Genomic DNA, 21,004 nt, shown 5'->3' with positions numbered 1-21,004 from the left:
AGAAGACCTGAAGCTTTGGACTCTAGCTGAGAAGATATATTGAACAGGTGCCGAGCAAATGTGCCGCGACCGTTTCAGTTGTCAGAATCCACATCGTGGCTTGCTTAGTGGTATCTTGATTCCTGCCGCGACCCAAAAGCAACTCATAATCTTTGAAGCCTTCAGCCTTGAATCGAAAGATTTGCGCATCGTGGCCAACGATCTAGACTTTCTATACACGAAATGCGGCTGACGCTGTTTCAGCCCTATGGCGTTGCCATGGCGTCGGGTCGCAGAAGAGATCTTGCCCCCAGATCACCCATATTCAACCCAGTTTCCTCATGGCTCGTAGCTGACCATCATGCACCGTAAGCATGTCTCCGCATGTGGCTGAACTGCAATTCACCGGCAGTCAAGCGGTGTGGGCCTCCATGTCTTTGAGCAATGTCTTAGAGACAGACAGCTACTTACTTGGTGGCGCTCAACGTGCGGGATCTCGACGCTGGGTTGGTTCTAGATCTGCCGTGGCAGCAAAAGGAAACCGGCAGATACAAATGTGAGGCTGGGTGGCTTTCTGATATCATTCACCGCCAAACAGACCTTTCTAATTCGGCCTCTTGTCATTGGTTGAATGGCTCAACGCATGCGCATGGAGATCAAGGGGGTAGAACTAAAGCCATCCCGAGATATCATTTTGACGCGGAATGCTACTGCATATGAAACGACAGCCAACTTGACGATTGGTTACGGTTTCTTTCTTCTCAACCCACGCAATATTCATCGACTGGTCGCTAGTACGAAAATGAAGCCCGCCCCCACGTCCACCACGTCAACCTTATCATTAGCCACCCGTATGACCTTTTCGGACAAGTCATCTCCCACAGGCTTCGGGTGATATAGAATAGACCAAGTAATGTATTAACGGTACCCGTTAGGTAAGTTCTAGGTAGTTCGACCTTTTTTTTATCCCGAAGCCCGTATTGACGAGCCCCTGAAACTTCCTCAAGTGGCACCAAGCCTCTGCGATGTGATACAATAGAGATACACTGGGGCGCCGAAAAGATATCGCGCCCTTTCCCAATACCAAGTCCAGCCCCTCCCAAACTCCTTTCGCTTTTCAAAAGGACCAAAGCAATGAACGACCAAATACACACCCGTACCAGGACATGTAAGAACAAAGAAGACGACAACACCATCGCTCATGTCTCGATTTCCGATAGCTCGTCATCCATAAACAACTTAGGAACCCGCATATGCAGCAGCCCATCCTTGACTTCCGTCGTGACATGTCCCTGGTCGACATCGACATGGAAGCTGAACGCGCGAGCAAAGGCGCAGTCGCGGCGCTCTCGCATGAGGAAGTGGAACGGGTGCTTCCAACTGGTGTTGCTGCTCGCGTCGCTGTTGTTGCCGTTGTTGTTATTAGTAAAGGCGAACATGGAGCTCCTCCTCTTGTGAAAGCTTCCGCTGTTGTTGCTGTTGATTTTGTTGCTAATCCCGTTCCCACCACCAAACGCCCCGAAGCTCCCGCTCCGCTTGAACTTGCTGTTGTCCTGCCTCTGCAGCAGGTACTGCTGCTGCCCGATATTGGACGCCGTCCGGTCCTCGGGGTGGTACCGGTGGTGATGGTGCCACTGCTGCGTGCACTGCCGGCAGTTATCGTCGTGCGACCAGACCCGCGTCAGCTTGCCGCCGTCCTCGGCCTCCTCCTCCTCCTCGACCGTCTCGGGCGGGCGCTGGGCGTCGGCCTCGACCAGGAGCACGCGCGAGTTGGTCCAGTTGAGCCGGATGTCGTCCGTCACGACGCCCGGCAGCTCCACGTCGATGAAGTAGGCGTCGTCGCTCTCGCGGATGTCGGTGCAGGGGCTCCGGACCTCGGTGGTGCTGCTGGTGCTCAGGGCGGCGCGGGGGTGCATGAGGTCCTGGAAGAGGTGGTTTACCTTCTGGCTCGCGGACGAGAGAAACGGCATGGTGTTGCTGTGCTGTGATTGCGGGTGGTGAGAGTGGTGGGGTGGCTCGGGGAACGTCTCGGGGACGCCTGTGACTGAGTAGTGGTGCGGCAGTGGTGACAACATGAAGAAGACTGACATAATCTGTCCGAACTCATAAAGTTTTGGGGCCGATATCTGTGGGTTGCAAAGATCAAGAAGATAGCTTTGACAGAAAGACAGAGAAGTCTGTGTAAGTGAAGTACCAAGAGAATCATGTCAGATGGTGGTGGTCAGGCCTCCTACAAATTTATTTGCCGTCATCTCCTCGACTCCGGGGTCACACTGGGGTAGCAGTAGTATCATGTGAAAAATATGGAGGACATATCAGGATTTCCTCCCTCTCACCCCCGCCACCCCTCGTAACCGGAACCGCGATCCATGGCGAGCTATTGGATGGCGGATGGGATGGGTCATTCTTATCATTCTCACTGTGCAGTTTTCTCGTTTACTCATTGCTCTGTTGTCAGTTGTCGGAAGAGTCTCCTGATGGTAGGTTGGGGGATGGGTTCGAATGGCCTGACCAGGATCCGGGAGTGGCACGATGGCCTCCCCGCTAAAACTCCCCAACAGGGTGGTGTGGCCGGACGCCGCCGCGCGCGGGAAGATCCCGGTTGGCGCAGCTGCCAGCACGTCAAACTCGTCTCCTCATCTGGTAGTGCGGTGCCATCTTATGTACGTGCCGTCGTCGTCATTCTATTTCACCCCAATCTATCGTAAATATGGTAACGTTTAATTCGATAGTGATTGCGCTGACTGATGTCAAGATTGCGGCGATCAATCATCAGGGTCTGCCAAGTCGTTTGTGCGGTGGTAACCGGTGCCTGATTATTTCCGCTTGTGGTTCATGCATATGCAGGTTGGGTCAGCATGGCGCAGCCCTCCTACCCAACCCTACAGTACATAAACAAAAACGTGTTCAAGTCTATCTGCCAAAACCAACACGAGCAACTTGGGAAACAAATTCGCAACACAGCCTCAGCATTTGATGAACCGTGATCTGATATTCCTTCGTCTGCGTATCAATCGATGGACCACTTTCTTCTTCACGGCCCCTCTCTCGGTAAATCTAGCCGAAGCGGCCGAGTCAGTGTCAGACAGCGACTCCACCGCTCGATCGTGGTACGGGCCTGTTGGTCGTCTTGACGTCCAAATAAGGTTTCAAAGGGGAAGAAAAACGTTGGTACGATAATGAACAGACCTGGGAAGTGGAGAAACAAAGAGATAAAGAGACAAGCCTGATGTCGCTATTCGCCGAGATATGGGCGAGGCCATTCGGGGACATTCCGGGGTAGCGGCATGTCAGCTATGCCGCATCAGATTGGACGGCGAGAGAGTTGGCTCCGATTCGTTCGTCTTGCGGCAGTCCTGAGGGTAGAGCATAGTTACTGCATTAACAGTACCTGTACACATGAGATTCTACATTTGATTGTACGTCAAAAACGAAAAATAGTCCTGTCGCTTTTCGGGCGTTGCCGCTCAGTCACGGAGTAATGTGATGAACGTTTAACGTTTATCTGGAAAAAGATTGAGGTTCATTCATCATTATCTAAAATCATTACTTTGTGGGATGCCACCACCATTCAATTAAAATCCGGCGGATATTTCTGTTCGACGCACTGCGGATACGTCCAGTATATCAAGCCCGTTATCAGGAAGTTGAGCATGCGCCGCCGCAGTGGTATCTCGGGCATGTAGTGTTTGGTTATATTATACTCGAACATTAGGAGGACGTTGCCGATGCAGTTAAGTAACCGGAACAGCCTGGGCAGTAGAAGTCAGTAAAAGGCTCGTTGAAATGTTTCGCTGGTTGGGCGAAGTGGCTAAGTAGGAAGAGCAAGCCACTGAGAGAGAACTTACATATTTATCGTGAAAAACACCAGTGCCGCAATGGTAGCGGCGCGTATCGGGCTGCGAAGATGGATATCTAGGTCCTTGGCCACCATGTAGAGGGGCGGTATCCATAAGCCGAGGATCGTGAGCTCGACCAGCGCGACCCAGTGATACGTCCTCACGTAGTTGCCCCTGAGCACGAGGAACGCCATGCACACCCACAGCAAAACGAAGTTGATCTGCAAAATCCAAAATCGTCAGTAACAACGTTCCAATCCGGGAGAGAACGACTTGCGACATACCACGGCCGGCACAAACACCACCAAGTCCTGCCGGAAGTACGCCAGGCTCAGCGCCCCCGCCACCACGCCCACCGAGAACTGCGCGAAGCCCAGCAGCAGGAAACACCAGAGCACGCGGTAGTAGCGCTCGTAGCACGCGCCGTGGAACTGCTCGCTGGCCCAGCTGTGGGTGCCGCCGACGACGGGCCAGCCGCACCAGCGGCAGATCCAGGCGCGCCCGGCATTGGCGAGCACGACGGCGTCGCCCACGTGCAGGTCGTGGTTCTGCACGCTGCAGCGGAAGCATTTCGACGCCAGCGGGTGCGACCCCGGTTGCAGGATCAGCGCGGGCGTCGTCTCGTTGGCCTCGTCGTCGGGCATGAGTGGCACACCTGGCAGACGCCCGCGAACTGGCTGGCGAGCGCCTGGGGCCCGCCGAAGAGCTCGCGCACGAAGTCAGGCGTGAGCAGGTCGTGGTAGAAGCGGCACGTGCGCCGCAGGCGCTCGACGTCGCCGAAGCGCAGCTGGTCGATGATCATGTAGTGCAGCTCGAGCGGCAGGGCCATGAGGCGGCTGGGCGCGTTGGGGTCCGCGGCGGCGCCGTTGGCGGCCTCCACTTCTCGCGCATGCGGTCGGCGATGCTCTCGAGCGGAACGATGGCGCTGCGGAGCAGCGGCGACCCGGGCGGCGGCGGGACCAGGTTGCCGTCCTCGTCATAGATGGGCGAGGGGACGCGGTGCAGGCCCTCGACGCCGCGGCGCACGAGGAACTCGAGGCCGCTGGTGGGCGTGATGGAGTTGAGCGAGTTGCGCTTCTCGATGACGCGCAGCTGGTCCCGGAGCTCGACGCGCAACGAGTCCCGCTTGTCGCCGGGCTTGGACTTCCACGAGGCCCGCCGCTCGCTCTTGAGCGAGGTCGGGCGCGAGAGGCGGAAGGAACGGCCATCGTCGTAGTCCATTTCACTGTCCTGTCCTGGGTGGAGGTGGAAATGGTGGAAATGGAGATGGGAAATGGATCACTTAGCGACAGCGACAAGATATCGCGAATTGTCGACAATTCGATCCCCAGTCTCAAATGCGGTTTTGATTGTTTAGGGGATGGGCAGATAGTTAAATGATGGTTTTGTTACCAAACGATTGGTCACGGGGGAGGAGTGTGGGACACTTTGCGGAGGGTTCTAATGCAGGTCAGAGAAATTTAAATTTGAACTGGCTACTTTAGGTTACCATCGCATCGCATGTAACACCATCGCCTCGTTGCGGGTGGTGGTAGTGGTGGTGGTGGGTGGATGGCACAGGGTGTTGGGACTTTTTTTTCTTCCTTTCCCTTTCCCCTGGCAGCTAAACGGCGCCCCCGTGAAACTCCAGATGTAAGAGTGCAAGGGGTGGGGTAGTTGAAACGGGATCGACAGGACGTTAGAGACGCGATCGTAATTTAGGACGTTGTTGTTTCGATGGACGCCCTGTTCTGCCTGTTCATCTGCTTGTCTGGTCTTGGGAATTGATTCACGTTGACGTTGCGTTTGCATACCACCTGCCTCGAGACGACGACGACGACGACGACGACATGTGAAGTGATATGTTCATCTGTTGCCTTTTCATTTAGTCGGTCAGGTGATGACTGGTGCCACGTTTCAGAATATGACCCCGCCATCAGCTCGGGTTTAGGTAGGATTGCTGGTAGGTGGTGGTAGGATACCTATTCATTTCGCCACGGTGAATCCCTCTCCAACCTGGTAAGTGTCCATTATTGGGACGAAATCACAAGCTGAAAATCCGTTTCAATTGGCTCAAGCAGGGAGGTGAAGGCCAGTCCCTCACCGACACATCACTTTATACCTGTCAGCCAACTTATTGATGTCGAATGCTTTGCGAGGAAACGAACGGCCTGCCATCTCAAGGTCGTGATGCTTAGTCATTCGACCGGGATGCTGCTTCATCTCCAACATGGCTAGCTCAATTGGCAAGCCTCATTTACCACACCCCCTGCAATACGCACGTGCAAATGGCCGTGCCGATATATCGGGGGCTGGAGCTGAACAGCTTCAGCTGTCCCGGAGCACACCCCTTGGCACTAATAGCGTCTCTGCCGGCTACTTACTAAAAGCACTCGGCAATGCCAGTAACAGCACGCCGGCCTCGATAGATATAGCCCGGTGGATACAGCTTATTACAGCTCCGTCGCTTTGGATGGCCTGGAAATGAGCTATAGGACAGCAAGCTCTTGCCGGACACTGCAGTCGAGCTACGACATCTCAGTCCTATCTGAATATGAGATCCCTCAAGGTGCTCCGTCTACACTACTCTACATGCCTACATGTACTCAGAAGCTCTTATATGATAGTAATCCGATGTCCCGTCAAGGTATATCTCGGCAATGCCTATCTTGCCAAGTTTCCGGGCGTCTGGTTGAGTTTGTGGTGCATTCTCTAGAACAAGTCGGTCCGAACTCGAAAAAGTCAATTCGGAAGCTTTTGGTTTGCTAGATCGATCGGCACTCATGGTGAAGGTATACTCATGACTTATACATCAAGGATGCTGTCATACTATACAGGTTGGTCTGGGCCAGGGGTGGCTTGAGGGATAGTTCGCGATTCTGGAATGGCGTTTTAGGCCTCATAGAAGAGGAAGATACAGTCAACACGTAGTAAAGGTTGACATTTGATGGAATCGTTCTATATGGGATCGAAAGCAGTACATAAGGGGATCATATCCCGATGATGAATGAATCCTTCCATCTCCTTGACTCATAAGCTCTTGCAGTATCACCCCTGAAGCAGAACAGACAGCAAGCAGTAGCCGCAACCAGCAGAGCACCATGAAGTACCAAGCAACCCTCTCCATCCTCGCAGGGACGGCCGTCCTGGCCAGGACGCCGCCCCCTTGGATGCCAACGGGAAGCCCTTCCCCGCCGTCTGGGTCCAGGTCGCCGAGACCTCGTACTACTGCTACGCCGACAACTGCGCCCGGGCCGTGACGGGCACCCGCACCGCCGCCGACATGCCGAACCAGTCCGTCCGCATGGCCGACTGCTCCAGCTACATGACCACCACGGTGACTCCTCCGCCGACGTAAGGCGATTTCTCTCCTTTCACCCCGTACGTGACAGGATGTTGGTGCACTAACATACGGGATGTAGGACCACGACCACGACCGTCACGGTCACAGCCGCTGCGCAGAACAAGCGAGTCGCCGCCACGGCCGCGGGTCGTGGGGCTCCTCCGGCGATGCAGGCCCGGGCTCCTCCGGCCATGATCCCCACCTACGCGAGCTTCTGCACCGAGTCGTTCCCCGGGGCCACGCCGCACTACTCCTCGGCTTGCAACTGTGAGATCTGGCCCCCTTTTCTTTGCCTTTGTGATAAATATGACCATGCATGTACACACAAGCAGACAAGCTGACTTGACACGCCCACGCACAGGCTGGTCCATCACCGCCAGCACCACGACCCTCCCCTCGAGCACCGTAACCGTCACCAGCACCGCGACCGCGACGCCCTCGCCCCCTGCAAGAACCCGCAGACCTGCCAGACGTTCGGGACCACCTACTGCCCCGGCAGCAGCACCGAGTTCTGCTACTGCGTCAAGGACACGTCGGGCACGCCGACGTGCTACCACTACACCGAGGGCCGGTCCTGCTCGAGCTTCGCCAAGTGCACCTCCAACGCGCAGTGCACGGGAGGCACGTCGTGCAGCACCGACTGGTGCTGCGGGTACGGCATCTGCATGGACCACACGACGTCAGCGTCGTGCCCGAACGGGCAGAGTGCGCGGAGTATTTTTTGCGGCGCGGAGGCAGGGGCGGCGCGTGACGCCGTCGTCGCCGCCGCCGCCGCCGTTGATACTGCTACTACTGCCGAAGAAGATGAGGGCGAGGTGAAGTCGCTGCTGCTGCCAACGTCGAGCCTGCCGTCGTCTCCGTCATCACGTCCGTCATCATGTGCCCCCACGGACCCTGCGGCACCACCACCGTCACCGCCAGCACTACTACCACCACCCCTCCTCCCGCCAAGGCCACGACGCCCATGGCGTTTGCCGCGCGCGGAAGAAGAGGAAACGCCGTCACCGCCGTCGAGGCCGCGGCCATCTCTATTACCACGTCCGTCATCACGTGTCCTCATGGGATTTGTGGCACCACCACCATGACGATGACCACGTCCAAATAAATAAGATATCCTGCATGTCGAGGGGGTGAAGAGGAAGAGGGAGGGAATGCCAGGAAGAGGGGGCAGCTGGTTGAGTGAGTACATCAGAGCAGATTGAAGAGAAAGAGGGATCAACTCAAGGGTTTGATTAATGGATTAATGGGAGGGGGCTTGTATGCCGTCAAGTGGCACCTGAAGATGTAGGCAGAATGAACAACGCAGGGCAGTATATAGATACGTGGGTAACTTGTAACGCCATACGGAACTTTGCACAAACATATACTCACTTGCGTACCACCGCCAACATATCACGATACTGTACTTTGTGACCATAGACTGATCAAGCCTCTCATCACACTTTTCCTTCCAGTTCTGGCGTGGGTGTCAAGATAAGCCGCGAAAAGTCCGGCGCTGGGCAAGATCATGAAACACCTGATGAAGGCAATCATGTTTGCCCAACTTTTGCCTAAATTCAGATATGAGGCCGACGTGTTTCTCATGAATATATGCCGTCATTTCACAATAATCGAGGTTGTACGCGGTCCGATCGACTTGAAGCGAAGCGGGAATAGGTTGAACTGCCTGGTCCTACGACGAGAACATAGATGAGGTAGTAAGTGTGGCCATCGCCAATGCACGTGAAGGTCCGAAACCGCTGAGATAGGTAAGCAATAAGTGTAGATTTATTCAGAAAAGTGCAATACAAGGATCGGATTGCATGCATCACGAGGAAACAGACGCAGGAAAACACAAGAATAAAAGGGCGAAAAGTTACAACACTCGGTCCCATGGCAGCTGAATGTCGTCGTAAATTGATCATGGTGTTGGTATTCTCCACCGGCTTTCTCCTATACATGAAGTTTTTATAAAACCGTTTCGCCAGTGCAAGTAAAGGGAAATCTAAGAGCCACCCGGACCTCCAAGCAAGGCAAATCGTCTGACGATACTGGGTCCATATTCTTGGTACTGTCGTGCGCATGTCAGTAACTGGCCACCAGAAAACACAGATGGAGCAACTTACCTCGGCCTTCGTGTGGCAGTACGAGCGGAACTCGGGCGTCTGTCCCAACAAGCTGCCTCCGAACCAGGGACCGTGTCGTTGACGCTTGTGTGTAATGACCTGCACTTCCAACCCGCCACTCCGCGCGCCACCACTGCGAACCTCGCTAGCACGAATGCGGGCATCGACCAAGTGCTTGATGTCTCGCTGTAATCGGCGACCGAAGTCCTTGTAGAGGGTGCTGCCACCGGACAGCACAATGTTCTTGTAGAGACCCCGACGCACATCGATGGGGCTCTGTTGGATGACCGTGTCCACGACCACGGGCAGAGGGGTCAGGAAATCGGACGAGTAGATCTCGGGGTTGAAGAAGATCTCGGGCGCCAAGAAACGCTCGTAACCGACATCAACCGTCACCTCGCGGCCACCGGGCTGCCTGACGGTGTGCTTGGCGAACTTGGTCGGGTCGCGGTCGTACCGGGAGAACTCCTTGACGATGTCGGGGCAGACGTAGCAGTGCTCCTCCTTGATTTCCTGTGCCGTCTTCAGGGAGCTGTCGGCCTCGCCTCGGTCGCGGAGCAGGGATTGGACGAAATAGGTGATGTCTCGACCGGCGATGGGGATGGACTTTATCGAGGAACCGATGACATAACCCTCGGCGACGGGGATGACGTGGGTGACACCATCACCAGAGTCGATGACGGTACCGGTGAGGGAACGATCCGACACCTTTGCTGACGTCCACGAGGCAGCAAGCGCCAGGACGGCCTGGACGGCAATGTAGAGACCGGCGCAGTTGAAGGATTCGAAGAAGATTTCGGCCGTGTTTTCTCGGTTCTCGGGAGGGTTCAGAGGCTGTGGGGCGGATTGTCAGTACCGCGGTCAGGGGCGACTTTGTTCGAGCATCTGCCAATCTGCTAGCACTCGGGACAGAATGAGGGCTCAACTCACAGGCTCCGTCAGCAGGAAGTAGTGGTCCTCAGGCTCGACTCGTAGGTATTTGAAGATGGAGTTCGACCAAAAGCGCTCCATGTGATCCTGTTCTGGCATCAGTTGTCTCTTCCAGCCCGTTAGTTCGTTGTCAAGGAGCCCATACCCAGTTTTCTATTTGACCGTGTCGGATGGGATAGTGCAGTCCGTATCCTGGGCGCAGTCTGGTTCAGTAACCGTCCTCGTCTTCGTTCTCAATTGGTTGTTGATTATTGGCTCTTACCTGGTCCTCCTGAGGCCGCGATGGCCTCATCGCCAATGAAGAAGTCGAGATCCTCGGTTCCTCGCTTGCCAGACAGATGGCCAGAGGGGCCGGCGCCTCCAGTCAGGAAAGTGGGCTTGTTCGCGACAGCTGGTCGGCCAGAGCCTGTACCACCGCCGCCTCCTCCGGCACTTTTCGTTGCGATGGCGGTCGGGAAGACGAAGGAGGGAGAGTCGTTACCGGCGAAACCTAGAGACGCCCAGGGCGCAAGGTAAGCAAGGGGAGCACGCGCGAGGAAGTGGTCGGATGGGAGAGGATCTCGTACCAAGCTTCGAAAAGCCCGTACCGCTATTGTTCGAAAATCAAGTCAGCACAACACACGGGATTCCAGCTTGGCCGCTGTCGGGATTGCGGGGTTGGGGGAGGTGAAGGTAGAACGTACTTGTCCATGACAACGGCCGGCGTTTGGTTCGCCATCTTGAAGGAGAATACAGCGCTCGGCGATTAAATAGCAATTGTGGAGGGATTGGGTGTTGAGCGCGGAGAGCTGGTCGACTTTTGGGGAGGGTTAGTTGGGAAGCTGGCGTCGTGGTGCTCTCCCAACACTGGGAATAATTACGTTGCCTATCACCAGAGTTGCAGGGAGCAGCACGCAGCTCGACGTTCGGGCTGTGATGTAGGGGGTTGTGGCGGTGCCATGCCCAGGCAGCGGGACCCGCGCTGAAATCGGCGTGGCTGGTGATCTGGTGGGGTTATTTTCTCGGGGGCCAGAGCCTGAAAGCTGCACTGAGCTGCTGCTGGTTGCTGCTGGTTGCTGCAGGCTGCAGGCTGCTGTCCAAACCAAAGAGCTGGGAGCTGGGATCAATTGATGCTCTCTGCCCCACCACGATCAACTGGGCTTAGGTAATGGGAAGTCAATTGCTGTGCATCCTGACAACTGCAGGTGCGTGCGATATATCGTTGAAGCTCAATGAATGCAAGCAGAGCAGGCAACAACAGCTATCTTTTGCAGCACGATCATACATCATCACATGTGAGTTTACGAATTTGACTACTGAGACATGGCCATCAGAGCCTAGGAGCGTCACAAAGTAAATCGCAAGTAGTAACGCCTTTTGTTCGCCAGGTAGTGAAACAATTCTTGTACATGGTGATATCGTCGAGAGTATTGTAGAAACGCCCAAGTAAGGAAGGCACTACATTCAACACCCACTTCCCCGAAAGCGGGATCAAGGAAGGAAGCCACGCCCGACTGACTTGGATTTGAAATCATCCACCCCAGGCCGAGCAGTGAAGTCATCCCATTTTGTGCCGAACCTCTGCCAACCTCTGTTCTTCCTCCATCATCAACTCCGTCTAGGAGTTGGTCCATATCGTTATATCCACTGGGCACCATCCAACGCAGCATTTCTGGTCATCAACGCCTTTACACTGCATCATTCATAGAGGTCTCGTCTCCTCCAGTGCATGGTTCGCACCATTGTCTCCTCCAAATCCAACTCACCTCTCTTCTTCCGTGTGTCAACGGGCGACGATATCCGGCCTCGCTGCAGCTCCGGTCTTTGTTGTTCATCTTCGGCGAAAGGGGCCAGTTGAGCGAGCTGCTTTTCTAGCCTTGATACAGCACTGTACGGCCAAGGGACCCGTTGCCGACGACATTTGACCCGCGTCTCAAGTCTCTGGTGCCATTGCTACCTGCAGCTCTGGTGTTATCAGAAACTCCTTTCGCGATCCCTCGACCAAATCCTGAGCAAGACCTGGAAAGGTTGCTACAGTAGGATCTCGTCCACCACTCCAGTTCGATTATTTTTCGGAGCCCTGGAACTTCCCAACTGCCTTCTCTTGCAATCTCTTCGTCGTTGTTTTGGTTGACAATCCACCACGCGGGTCCCACAAACAGCCACAAATCCTCAACTCCTGCATCAACGTTGCAACAGGGCCCCCAAACCAAACCGATTCAGAGCCATATACATGGTAACTTTTCCGAGAGAATATATCTCTGGCATGCAATAACCTATTCTGCGGTGGAACGATCTTGTTGCTTGACCAACCGCATATTCCAGGCCTCAAGCAGATGTGAAGGAAACCCGCGACATCCCAAAACACAACACAACACTTGGGGTTTCTCATCTCTTGACCACACAAGACGGTTTCTTGCAATTGAAAATCACAAGCTCAACGCTGGCAATCATCTCCATGTCTGACAGCAAGCAACACCTTCCCCAGGAAGGTGGGCAAACTATCAACCATTCTTACCACTTGGGCAAGAGGAAGCTCGGGCAAGACAAGCCTGGGTCTTCCCAGCCGTCTCGCTCACAACGGGTTAGTGGTCCTTCCATCATGAGCTACGACGGAGACTTTGACTTAGATCCTAACGATGAGTTCAAGACCGACATCTTCCCGGAAGGTACTGAGGTACCTGAGTGGCACAATGCCCAACCCGTGTCAGACCCAGCATTGACAGCCTGGCTGGACGGCGCATCGGATCGTAAAGGTAGACGCTGGAAGCCGCCAGTTACCGCCATCTTCATCCATGCCGGCGCTGGTTACCACAGTACTACCAACGAACGAATCCATCTGCAAGCTTGCAGCGAGTAAGTGACCACTGCCCCAACGTGACGGATCATGCTTACACTGACAAATCCAGTGCTGCGCGCGCCGGCATGAGGATTCTCAAGAACGGCCATCCGGCTACTGAAGCGGTTGAAGCAGCCATCAGAGTGCTCGAGGACAAGGAGATCACCAATGCAGGTTATGGCAGCAACCTTTCCATAGATGGCACGGTCGAGTGTGATGCTACTGTTGTTGACCACTACGGCCGAAGTGGTGCTTGTGGTGCTGTTCCCAGTAAGTAAAGGAGTCGTCGATGCTCCCTGTTTCTGCATGAAGCCGACTGACACCCCTCTCAGACATCAAGAACCCAGTCACCCTGGCCAAGATTATCCTCGAAAGTAGCATCGAACCCCTCTCTCTTCGACGAGTTCCTCCCAATCTTCTGGTCGGCAATGGTGCCAAGGACTTTGCGTGGGACAAGAATGTGCCCATCATACCCAACGACCTCCTCATCTCGCGAAATGCTCTGGATCGCTACAATCGCTGGAGAGAGGATCTTGAACGGGCCAAGCTGGGCGAGAAGACTGCTGAGCAGGTCAACGCACGCACCAACAAGAAGGACCAGCGAGATCACACCAACGCCATCATGACAGGAATGTGGAATGAGGGACAGCCAGACTCTCCGGGTCAGCCTAGCACGCCGTCGGAGAATGGACCCTCCTCCTCTCCTAGAAACGCCTCGAACCCCCAATCTCCTCTACCCAGCCCTACTCGACACTTGCCGAAGGAACGCGGTGTCCTGAATCTACACCTCCTTGGTTCCCTGGCAGCACCAAAACCTGTGGCTCCCAACCAGTCCGTGGATGCATCTGTCAACAAGCGACCACGTTTCATAACCCACCACAGCAATACGGGCTCCCAGGACTCCGATGGCCAGGAGGACGACAGAATGGACGTGGATAAGAACCACAACTCTCCACTGCGGGAATCAACGGCATCTCTGACTGGAGATACAGGTTTGCCAAACCAGAATCGGCCTGCCGAGCCTTCCAACAATGTCGGTGCTGAATTCCGAGATGACCTCATTACCGACACGGTCGGCGCCATAGCCATTGACCAGAACGGTTTCATGGCCGCTGCCTCTTCTTCTGGTGGCATTGGTATGAAGTTTCGTGGCCGTGTCGGCCCAGCTGCTCTTGTTGGTATCGGTACCGCTATCGTCCCCGTCAGCGAGGACGACCCTGACGGGATCACGGTGGGTGCTGTGACCAGCGGCACTGGCGAGCACATGGCCACGACTATGGCGGCCCAGAAGTGTGCTGAACGGCTCTATCATGGAACCAGACGAGGACCTAGAGGGGTCGATGTCCCGGAAGACGACGAGAGCGCCATTCTTCAGGGGTTTGTGGTTAATGACTTCGCAGAGCACCCCGGCGTCAAATACTCAACCAGCACTGGAGCGATCGGTGTTATGTCTGTCAAGAAAGCCCCCAGAGGCTACTACCTGTACTTTGCCCACAACACCGACAGCTTCGCTCTGGCAAGCATGAGCAGCTACGACCGCGAGCCATACTGCGTCATGAGCCGACTTCCCGAAGGCAGCTCTAGAGTCGCTCAAGGCGGGAGGAAGATTTCGGTGGATTGACGGAATCCGCCAATCTTTCTTTCCTGTCCTGTAGACTTGGTCTGAGTTCTGTCTATCCGATGATGGAAGACTTTGTTCGGATTGCACTTCAACTTTGACGTGCCCCCGAAGTCCTGAAGGAGTCCCAAGGGTTTCTCGCAGAAAACTCTCTCCGATTCTTCTTCTTCGACGAAATCGTCTCGATTCCGCATTCTCGGCGTTGAACTTGATACCCTAAGATTTTGGTTGTTTGCTATCGCCCTCTTTATTCATATACCTATTTCCTCCGGGGATGGTTTTACATGGCCCAAGCACCCTCTGCAGCTACGAAAGTGTCGATAAGGCCTGTTCGGTCACGATACTGGTTGGTATTCTCGTGGCAGTCGGTCGGGGCGCCAAATGCTGGATATGACAGATGATGGACCCTCTTACCGAGCCTCCAGATTGAGCCTGCACCAGTTCTCGGCATCAAGACCTCACTAGATAGACCCATAGAGCAGTATTCGTAGCATGAATTGTTTTTCCTTTTATTCTCTTCTCTTCTATTCTCTTGCGCCCAGTGCAGTGTTAAACTAGCAAACGATGAAAATGCCATTGCTGAATCCTAGAATGCTTCCGCGTCTCCCTTAAACGCCGAACCCTGGTAAAAAGCCCCATCCTTCCTTATCGTATGACTGACTGCTCAGCCTCTGTGGTGAATCCTATAACACAAACGATCCAATACTACATGCTGCCGCCCCCAACTCAACTCGAGTGAAGGCTCTCAAGGTACCGGAGTACCCGTCGCGCTGCCCGTCTCTTCCCTGCCGCTGACGCCGTTGACGCGCTTCTTCTTCTTCTTCTTGCGGGGCACGACGGCGGGCTTGTTGCCGTAGTTGCCGAGGGCGAGCTTGGTGCCGCAGGTGAGGCAGCCGGCGTCGCCGGGGGGCACCTCGCAGAAGATGGACAGACAGACGCTGCAGACGAAGCCGGTGTCGACGACGTCGCGGTGGCAGAAGCAGGCGGCGCGGAAGTCGACGCGGTCCTGGGTGGCCTGGAGCAGGTGGGCGCGGGCCTCGGCGTCGGGGAGGAAGCCGAGCATGAGGTAGGTCAGGAGGCCGCGCGGGTTCAGGCTGGCGGAGACGTAGCTGCCGCCCGTGATGAAGGCGGCTTGTTGGAGGAAGGTGGGGGAGGCGTGGGGGGAAAGCGACAGAGTGTCGATGGGGATGCGGGCGTGCGAGGCGGCGAAGACGGCGTTCATGGTGGCGATGTACTGGGCGGGTTCCGAGTCCGAGACGGAGAGGACGAGGATCCTCGCGTGCAGGGTCGGGGCTTGTTGGGCGCCGGCTACTGCCGCGGCGGCTGCGCCGCCGCTGCCGTTATTGTTGTTGCCGGTGGTGTTGGCGTTGGGGTCGGTGGAGGAGGGCTTCGCGGGCGCGAAGGAGAGGGCGGTTTTGTTGATGTAGGAGAGGGCCGTGGTGAGGGCGCCGGCGACGAGGGTCGTGTAGGGGATGTCGGCCGCGTCGGTCTCGGCGATGAGGGATTGGAGGGAGGAGAGGATGGAGGACTCGATGGCGGCGAATTGGGGGGTACTTGTTGGCCGAGGTCCCTAAGGGAGCGGCTGTGTTCTTATGACTGTTTCCGTTTCCGTTCACGCCGGACATTTCGACGTCCCCGTCTCCTCCCAGACCGGCCTTCTTCTTAAACGAAGAGACTGCATTCTTGGAACTGTTGTTGGAGTCGCTGCTTGGGGGTTTCGGGTAGAGCCAGACGGCGCGGTGGCTGTGGGCGGCGAGAATGGCGACCTGGTTGTCGTTGCCGAAGGCGAGGTGGGCGTTGACGAAGACGAGGATGTTAGCAAGGGCGGCCGAGATGGACAGGGTCGGGCCGAGGGCCTGCCAGGCGCGCGGGTTGGTGTCGAGGATGATGGTGAGGAGGGAGGGCGTCTGGCCCGTGGCCGTGACCTCGTAGTGGTCGGAGGCGTCGATGCGGTTCATCTTGAGGAGGTCGTGGAGGGTTCAAGAGACTGGAGGGTACGCAGCGCGCAAGAGACTCAGTGACGCATCAAGAGCCGGGGATCGTCGTGCATCCGGCCCAGACTGGACATAATAGCCTGGTGTTTGTGCAAGTCGATCGTGGTGATGTGGTGTTGCGCGCACTTCTTCAACCTCACGTTCAACTTTCGCGTAGCACACTTTCCCACCACACTGTACAACCTCTTGGTGGTTGTTGCCTGACTGACGTCTTCTTCACCGAAAGCTCATCCTAGGTAGGACGAGAGTAGATGTGGTTTGGAATGGTCTTAGCTCTCTGCGACAAGGGAGGCCAGGCATTTGAAGCTTCGATAAATTTAGTGGCCCGCTGGTTGTTTTAGCGGCTTGGCCCCATCAGAAATAGGCACGTCGACGGGCTTCTTCCAGGCCAACCAGACCGGCAGAGCAAGTTGAGCCGTCTGCCTGGCAATTCCGCGGCGGACGTGCCAAGAGCTGGAATGCAACAATGCCAACCCTTGGTGTCGCAAAAGGAAACAAACGTCTGGTTGGAAGAAACCGCCAAAACAGTTGCACCAAGCCCCTCGCGCGTCTCCGTACTCCAATGGCAGGGCGAATCGGGCCTCAACATTCCACGGATCTGGACTCGGATGCGGGAGCGTAGGTTTGAGACAGCAGGTCTTGTCACAACTCAGAGGGCAAGAGGGCCGTGAGGCTCTTGGCATATGGCATTGCTTCTTTTTATTTTGTTCTCGGTTCTCTCCGAGCTTCATCAGTTTATAGGTGGGTGCATTCTCGCATGATTGTGTCCAGTGACCGATTCCAATATATTTGAGCTTCACAATTGAAGGTGAGGTTCATGGGATGCCCCTCCATCAAGTTTTAGGTAGAGGCAGAGGCGGGGCAGGATGCGCCGAAGCCAATTGGTCTCGACTTGACCAGACGGACTTTCCCCGCGACGCAAAGCTCGCTGCTCATGTACTCCAACACACCTGACCAGATATTGGGATTGGAGCTGGCGCCAGCACCGACAATTAGTCAAAACATCGTAAGGCTGAACTGAACGGAACGTCCTCGCCAACGACGACAAGGCAATCAACTCATTCAGACGGGCTGTACAGACCCGGTCCAGACCTTTTACACTTTTCTCCCTGTTCGCTCGCCCTTTCATCCTGATCTTGATCTTGCTCTCTCGATCTTGATCCCAAGCTTGATGCCACCACATCCCATTACGGCATTGTAACAACCCCGCCAAACACCGAGCCGTACGTCCATATCTCGCTTCACATACACATCCCACGCAACCCCCCTCCGAGGCAGCTTATTAGAGCCAACCGCCCGTACCATCCGAGAAGGCTGCACGACGCATGGTGAGCATTGCATTGCCTTGTGCCCTGTGCCGCCCCGGATTCGCCAATGGCGCCCAGCACGAGGGCCATGTGAACAAACAAAGTCATCCCGCGCCCTCTGACTGTACCCAGTACCTGCGACTATTGCCTCATCCATACTAACTCCTAACTCCATCAGGCATACCACAGCCAGTATATCCCGACAAGAAAATAAGGAAAACCCGCGCGCGCGCATACTAGCATACTACGGCTGGCTGGCTCTCGCCCTGCAGGTGAATTGAAGCCAATCCCCTTCTGACTTTGCCTACTGCTCCCCCCTTGTCGCACATCCAGGCAGCCAAGCGGCAAAAGCCCAAGTGTCCCGGATAGGTATTATCTTGGCACTGCTTCTTATTAGACTCGGTCTCTTCTCTTCTCGTCGAGCCTCGCGCCTCTGTTTCCTCCCATCTCCGCCTCCTCTCTCCTCTCCTCTACTCTCCTACCCAATCTGAGTCAAATCTACTTCAGAACTTGGCCCTTCTTCTGTGCGCCACAAGCCGTCTTACAAAGCTCCAGAGGGATAACAAGATTGACAAATACCCCTTCAACTGACGAATACAGTCGACCACAAGCCACCACCACTTCTACTTATTCTTCTTTTATTTCACCATACCTACATCACATCGTCCACGCTCGTCGATTTCACCCAGCCATTCTTGCATACTTGACTCAATCTGCTACTGAGAGGCACTGCCCCCTGTCCGTCCATCATGGAGGAGGCACAAATCGCCATCACCTCCAACAAGGAGGAAATGGCCAAGTACAGCAACTTGGACCAGGCCCAGCTCCTTCTCGCCCGCCTCATGCAGGGCGGCCAAGAAGACGTCGACACCTGCGAAGCTCTGGACCTCCTCACCAAGCTTCTCAACGATGACTTTACCGCTGGCCAAAAGGACAAGTCCCACAAGTCCATATGCAAAATCTTCGACGACGACTGCATCGACAGCGTCTTCAGCTATCTCGACATGAGACAAGCCGAACAAGTCCGTGGCCACGCCATCTTGACCGTTTCTGCTTACCTGAAGGCGGCTGGAGATGACGGGTCCAAGGCTCTGACTCACTTCTTCTTCGACCGCATGAAGCGCGGCACTTACGACGACTACATTGTCGCCTTTTGTGTGGCCGCTGCCGTCTTTCCTATCGCACCGGATATCACTGCCGAGATGTTCCTCAGTGAAGGCTTCCTGGGGAGCCTAGGACCCTTGATGCGCCGCAAGTGGAAGAGTCGAAAGGTCGAGACGGCGTGCCTGGAGATGCTGAACGCCGCGTCCATGAACGCAAGCTGCCGAGAGGCGATTATCAAGTACTGCACGGAATGGCTGGAGGAAGTGGTCGACCAGGACCCGAGCACGATGTCCTCGGCCGTCCACTCGGTCGACACCGAAGTCGAGGGCACCCACGGATCCATCGCGATGCGGCGCCATTCGGAGGCGGTCCAGAACCTGGCGGCGGTTATCCTGGCCAAACTGAGGGTAGGCACTCTGAAGCTCCCGCTCGCTTCGCCCCCGGCGTTCGAACACCTGTACTGGAAGTGAGAAGTGGGGATGATCGTAGGATGGGCTGGCTGACCTGAGGCTTCAGGCGGTACCTTCGGCAGCACAGCCTGCGGGGGAGGGATTGGAGGGTTCGAGGGTCTCGCTGGCCACCACCAGCATCGAGGACCTCGCCACCAAGTTCACGACTATGATACTAACCAATGCAGACCACGGGAAGAACCACGCCGTCGAAGGCCTGGCGTACGCCACAATTCAACCGGCGGTGAAAGAGGAGGTTATCAAGAACACGCCGCTGCTGAAAAGCCTGGTGGATATTTTGAAAGAGGCGACGCCCAAGTCCACCACGACCTACGGCGCGCTCAGCATTTTCGCGAATCTTACAAGGTATCAGCCTACGTTATCAGATGAGGAGAAGAAAATGAACCAGCTGAAGGCGTATGCCAATGCTGGAGGAAAATCGGCGACATCCAACCCACTCAACGACGATGAGCATGTCGCCGGCCGGTGCAAAGCTGTATTCAACGTCGGTCTCGTGCCGGTTCTCGTTACGCATAGCAGGAATGGGTCACTCGCCTCCTTGGCCATCATTATCAACATCATATACGCTCTCTCTGTTTCCGCCCCGCTTCGAGGACAGCTGGCGCAGCAGGGTGCAGTCGTTCTTTTGATCGCGGCGTGGTCTGCCTTGCACACGACTGAAAACTCGGCAAAGAGGACAGCCGCACAGGCTTTGGCCAGGATCCTAATCAGTACAAACCCTGCGCTGGTATTTGGTGGCAGTCGTGCAAGGCCACAGAGCTCGGCCATCCGTCCTTTGGCTTCGATCATCAAGCCAGACCCCGCAGCAGAACGACGCGACCTTCTTCCCACCTTTGAGAGTTTGATGGCCCTGACGAACCTTGCATCCACCGACGATGACACGCGAGTTACCATTATCCGCACCGCCTGGGAACCCATCGAAGAACAGATCCTGAGCTCGAATAGCAAAGTGACCAAGGCCGCGGTGGAACTGGTCTGCAATCTCGTCCAATGCTACGACGGCGTCGAGCTGTACGGCGCCGACAACCCGCGGGCCAAGAACCGGCTGCACATCCTGCTCGCCCTCGCCGACGCCGAAGACGAGGGCACCCGCAGCGCGGCGGGCGGCGCGCTGGCGTCGCTGACGGCGTACGAGCCCGTCATCAAGAACATCCTGAACCGCGAGCGCGGCGTGGACATGATCCTGGGTCTCTGCGCGGACGAGAACGAGGACCTGCGGCACCGGGGCGTATTTGTTATTTATAACATCCTGTCCTGCGAGGGCGAGACGGGCAAGGCGGCGCGCGCGAAGGTGCAGCTGGCGGACGGGTTTGAGATTCTGAAGGAGTGTGCTAAGAAGAGTCGGCGGGCGGAGGTTGTCGAGGTTACGGTCAATGCGTTGAAGATTTTGGTGGAGGATGGGGGGTCGGCTCGGATCGTGGAGGAGGTCGATTGATTGATTGAAAGTCGGCAAAGTTTACTTACGCATATGGCTTCAGCTATGGGGCTGATGAATAAAACAGCGTATATTTTCCTATG

At 55.7% G+C, this 21,004-nt stretch overlaps 7 protein-coding genes across 7 annotated transcripts; 3 read left to right on the top strand and 4 right to left on the bottom strand.

The window, feature by feature from the left end:
- Nucleotides 1–1,178: 1,178 nt before the first annotated feature.
- Nucleotides 1,179–1,949, bottom strand: PG997_001711 (heat shock protein; the record flags this gene model as incomplete). Its single annotated transcript, XM_066806026.1, has 1 exon — nt 1,179–1,949. One exon carries the CDS (start codon nt 1,947–1,949, stop codon nt 1,179–1,181), a length of 771 nt encoding a protein of 256 aa, XP_066675799.1.
- Nucleotides 1,950–3,550: 1,601 nt separating this feature from the next.
- PG997_001710 (uncharacterized protein) lies at nt 3,551–5,039 on the bottom strand (the record flags this gene model as incomplete). The annotated part of the gene is given in 5 exon segments (XM_066806025.1): nt 3,551–3,731; nt 3,828–4,039; nt 4,103–4,447; nt 4,474–4,722; nt 4,737–5,039. 5 exon segments carry the CDS (start codon nt 5,037–5,039, stop codon nt 3,551–3,553), a joined length of 1,290 nt encoding a protein of 429 aa, XP_066675798.1.
- A 1,859-nt stretch (nt 5,040–6,898) lies between these two features.
- On the top strand, nt 6,899–8,245 carry PG997_001709 (uncharacterized protein; the record flags this gene model as incomplete). Its single annotated transcript, XM_066806024.1, is given in 6 exon segments — nt 6,899–6,903; nt 6,933–7,151; nt 7,220–7,407; nt 7,502–7,545; nt 7,560–7,955; nt 7,985–8,245. 6 exon segments carry the CDS (start codon nt 6,899–6,901, stop codon nt 8,243–8,245), a joined length of 1,113 nt encoding a protein of 370 aa, XP_066675797.1.
- An 879-nt stretch (nt 8,246–9,124) lies between these two features.
- Nucleotides 9,125–10,893, bottom strand: PG997_001708 (actin-like protein 3; the record flags this gene model as incomplete). Its single annotated transcript, XM_066806023.1, has 7 exons — nt 9,125–9,190; nt 9,246–10,079; nt 10,176–10,262; nt 10,321–10,367; nt 10,438–10,665; nt 10,742–10,764; nt 10,859–10,893. 7 exons carry the CDS (start codon nt 10,891–10,893, stop codon nt 9,125–9,127), a joined length of 1,320 nt encoding a protein of 439 aa, XP_066675796.1.
- Nucleotides 10,894–12,612: 1,719 nt separating this feature from the next.
- PG997_001707 (threonine aspartase) lies at nt 12,613–14,614 on the top strand (the record flags this gene model as incomplete). Its single annotated transcript, XM_066806022.1, has 3 exons — nt 12,613–13,010; nt 13,064–13,263; nt 13,326–14,614. 3 exons carry the CDS (start codon nt 12,613–12,615, stop codon nt 14,612–14,614), a joined length of 1,887 nt encoding a protein of 628 aa, XP_066675795.1.
- A 742-nt stretch (nt 14,615–15,356) lies between these two features.
- Nucleotides 15,357–16,569, bottom strand: PG997_001706 (uncharacterized protein; the record flags this gene model as incomplete). Its single annotated transcript, XM_066806021.1, has 2 exons — nt 15,357–16,164; nt 16,235–16,569. The coding sequence occupies 2 exons, from the start codon at nt 16,567–16,569 to the stop codon at nt 15,357–15,359; spliced, it is 1,143 nt and encodes a 380-aa protein (XP_066675794.1).
- Nucleotides 16,570–18,661: 2,092 nt separating this feature from the next.
- On the top strand, nt 18,662–20,921 carry PG997_001705 (uncharacterized protein; the record flags this gene model as incomplete). Its single annotated transcript, XM_066806020.1, has 2 exons — nt 18,662–19,423; nt 19,533–20,921. 2 exons carry the CDS (start codon nt 18,662–18,664, stop codon nt 20,919–20,921), a joined length of 2,151 nt encoding a protein of 716 aa, XP_066675793.1.
- Between the last annotated feature and the right edge of the window lie 83 nt (nt 20,922–21,004).

Source organism: Apiospora hydei (assembly GCF_038363865.1).
Source record: "Apiospora hydei strain CBS 114990 chromosome Unknown utg000002l_segment0_segment0, whole genome shotgun sequence".
In the NCBI taxonomy this organism is placed as follows: Eukaryota; Fungi; Ascomycota; class Sordariomycetes; order Amphisphaeriales; family Apiosporaceae; genus Apiospora; species Apiospora hydei.
Note: the sequence above shows the minus strand (reverse complement) of the source record. Positions and strands in the feature narration are given on the sequence as shown.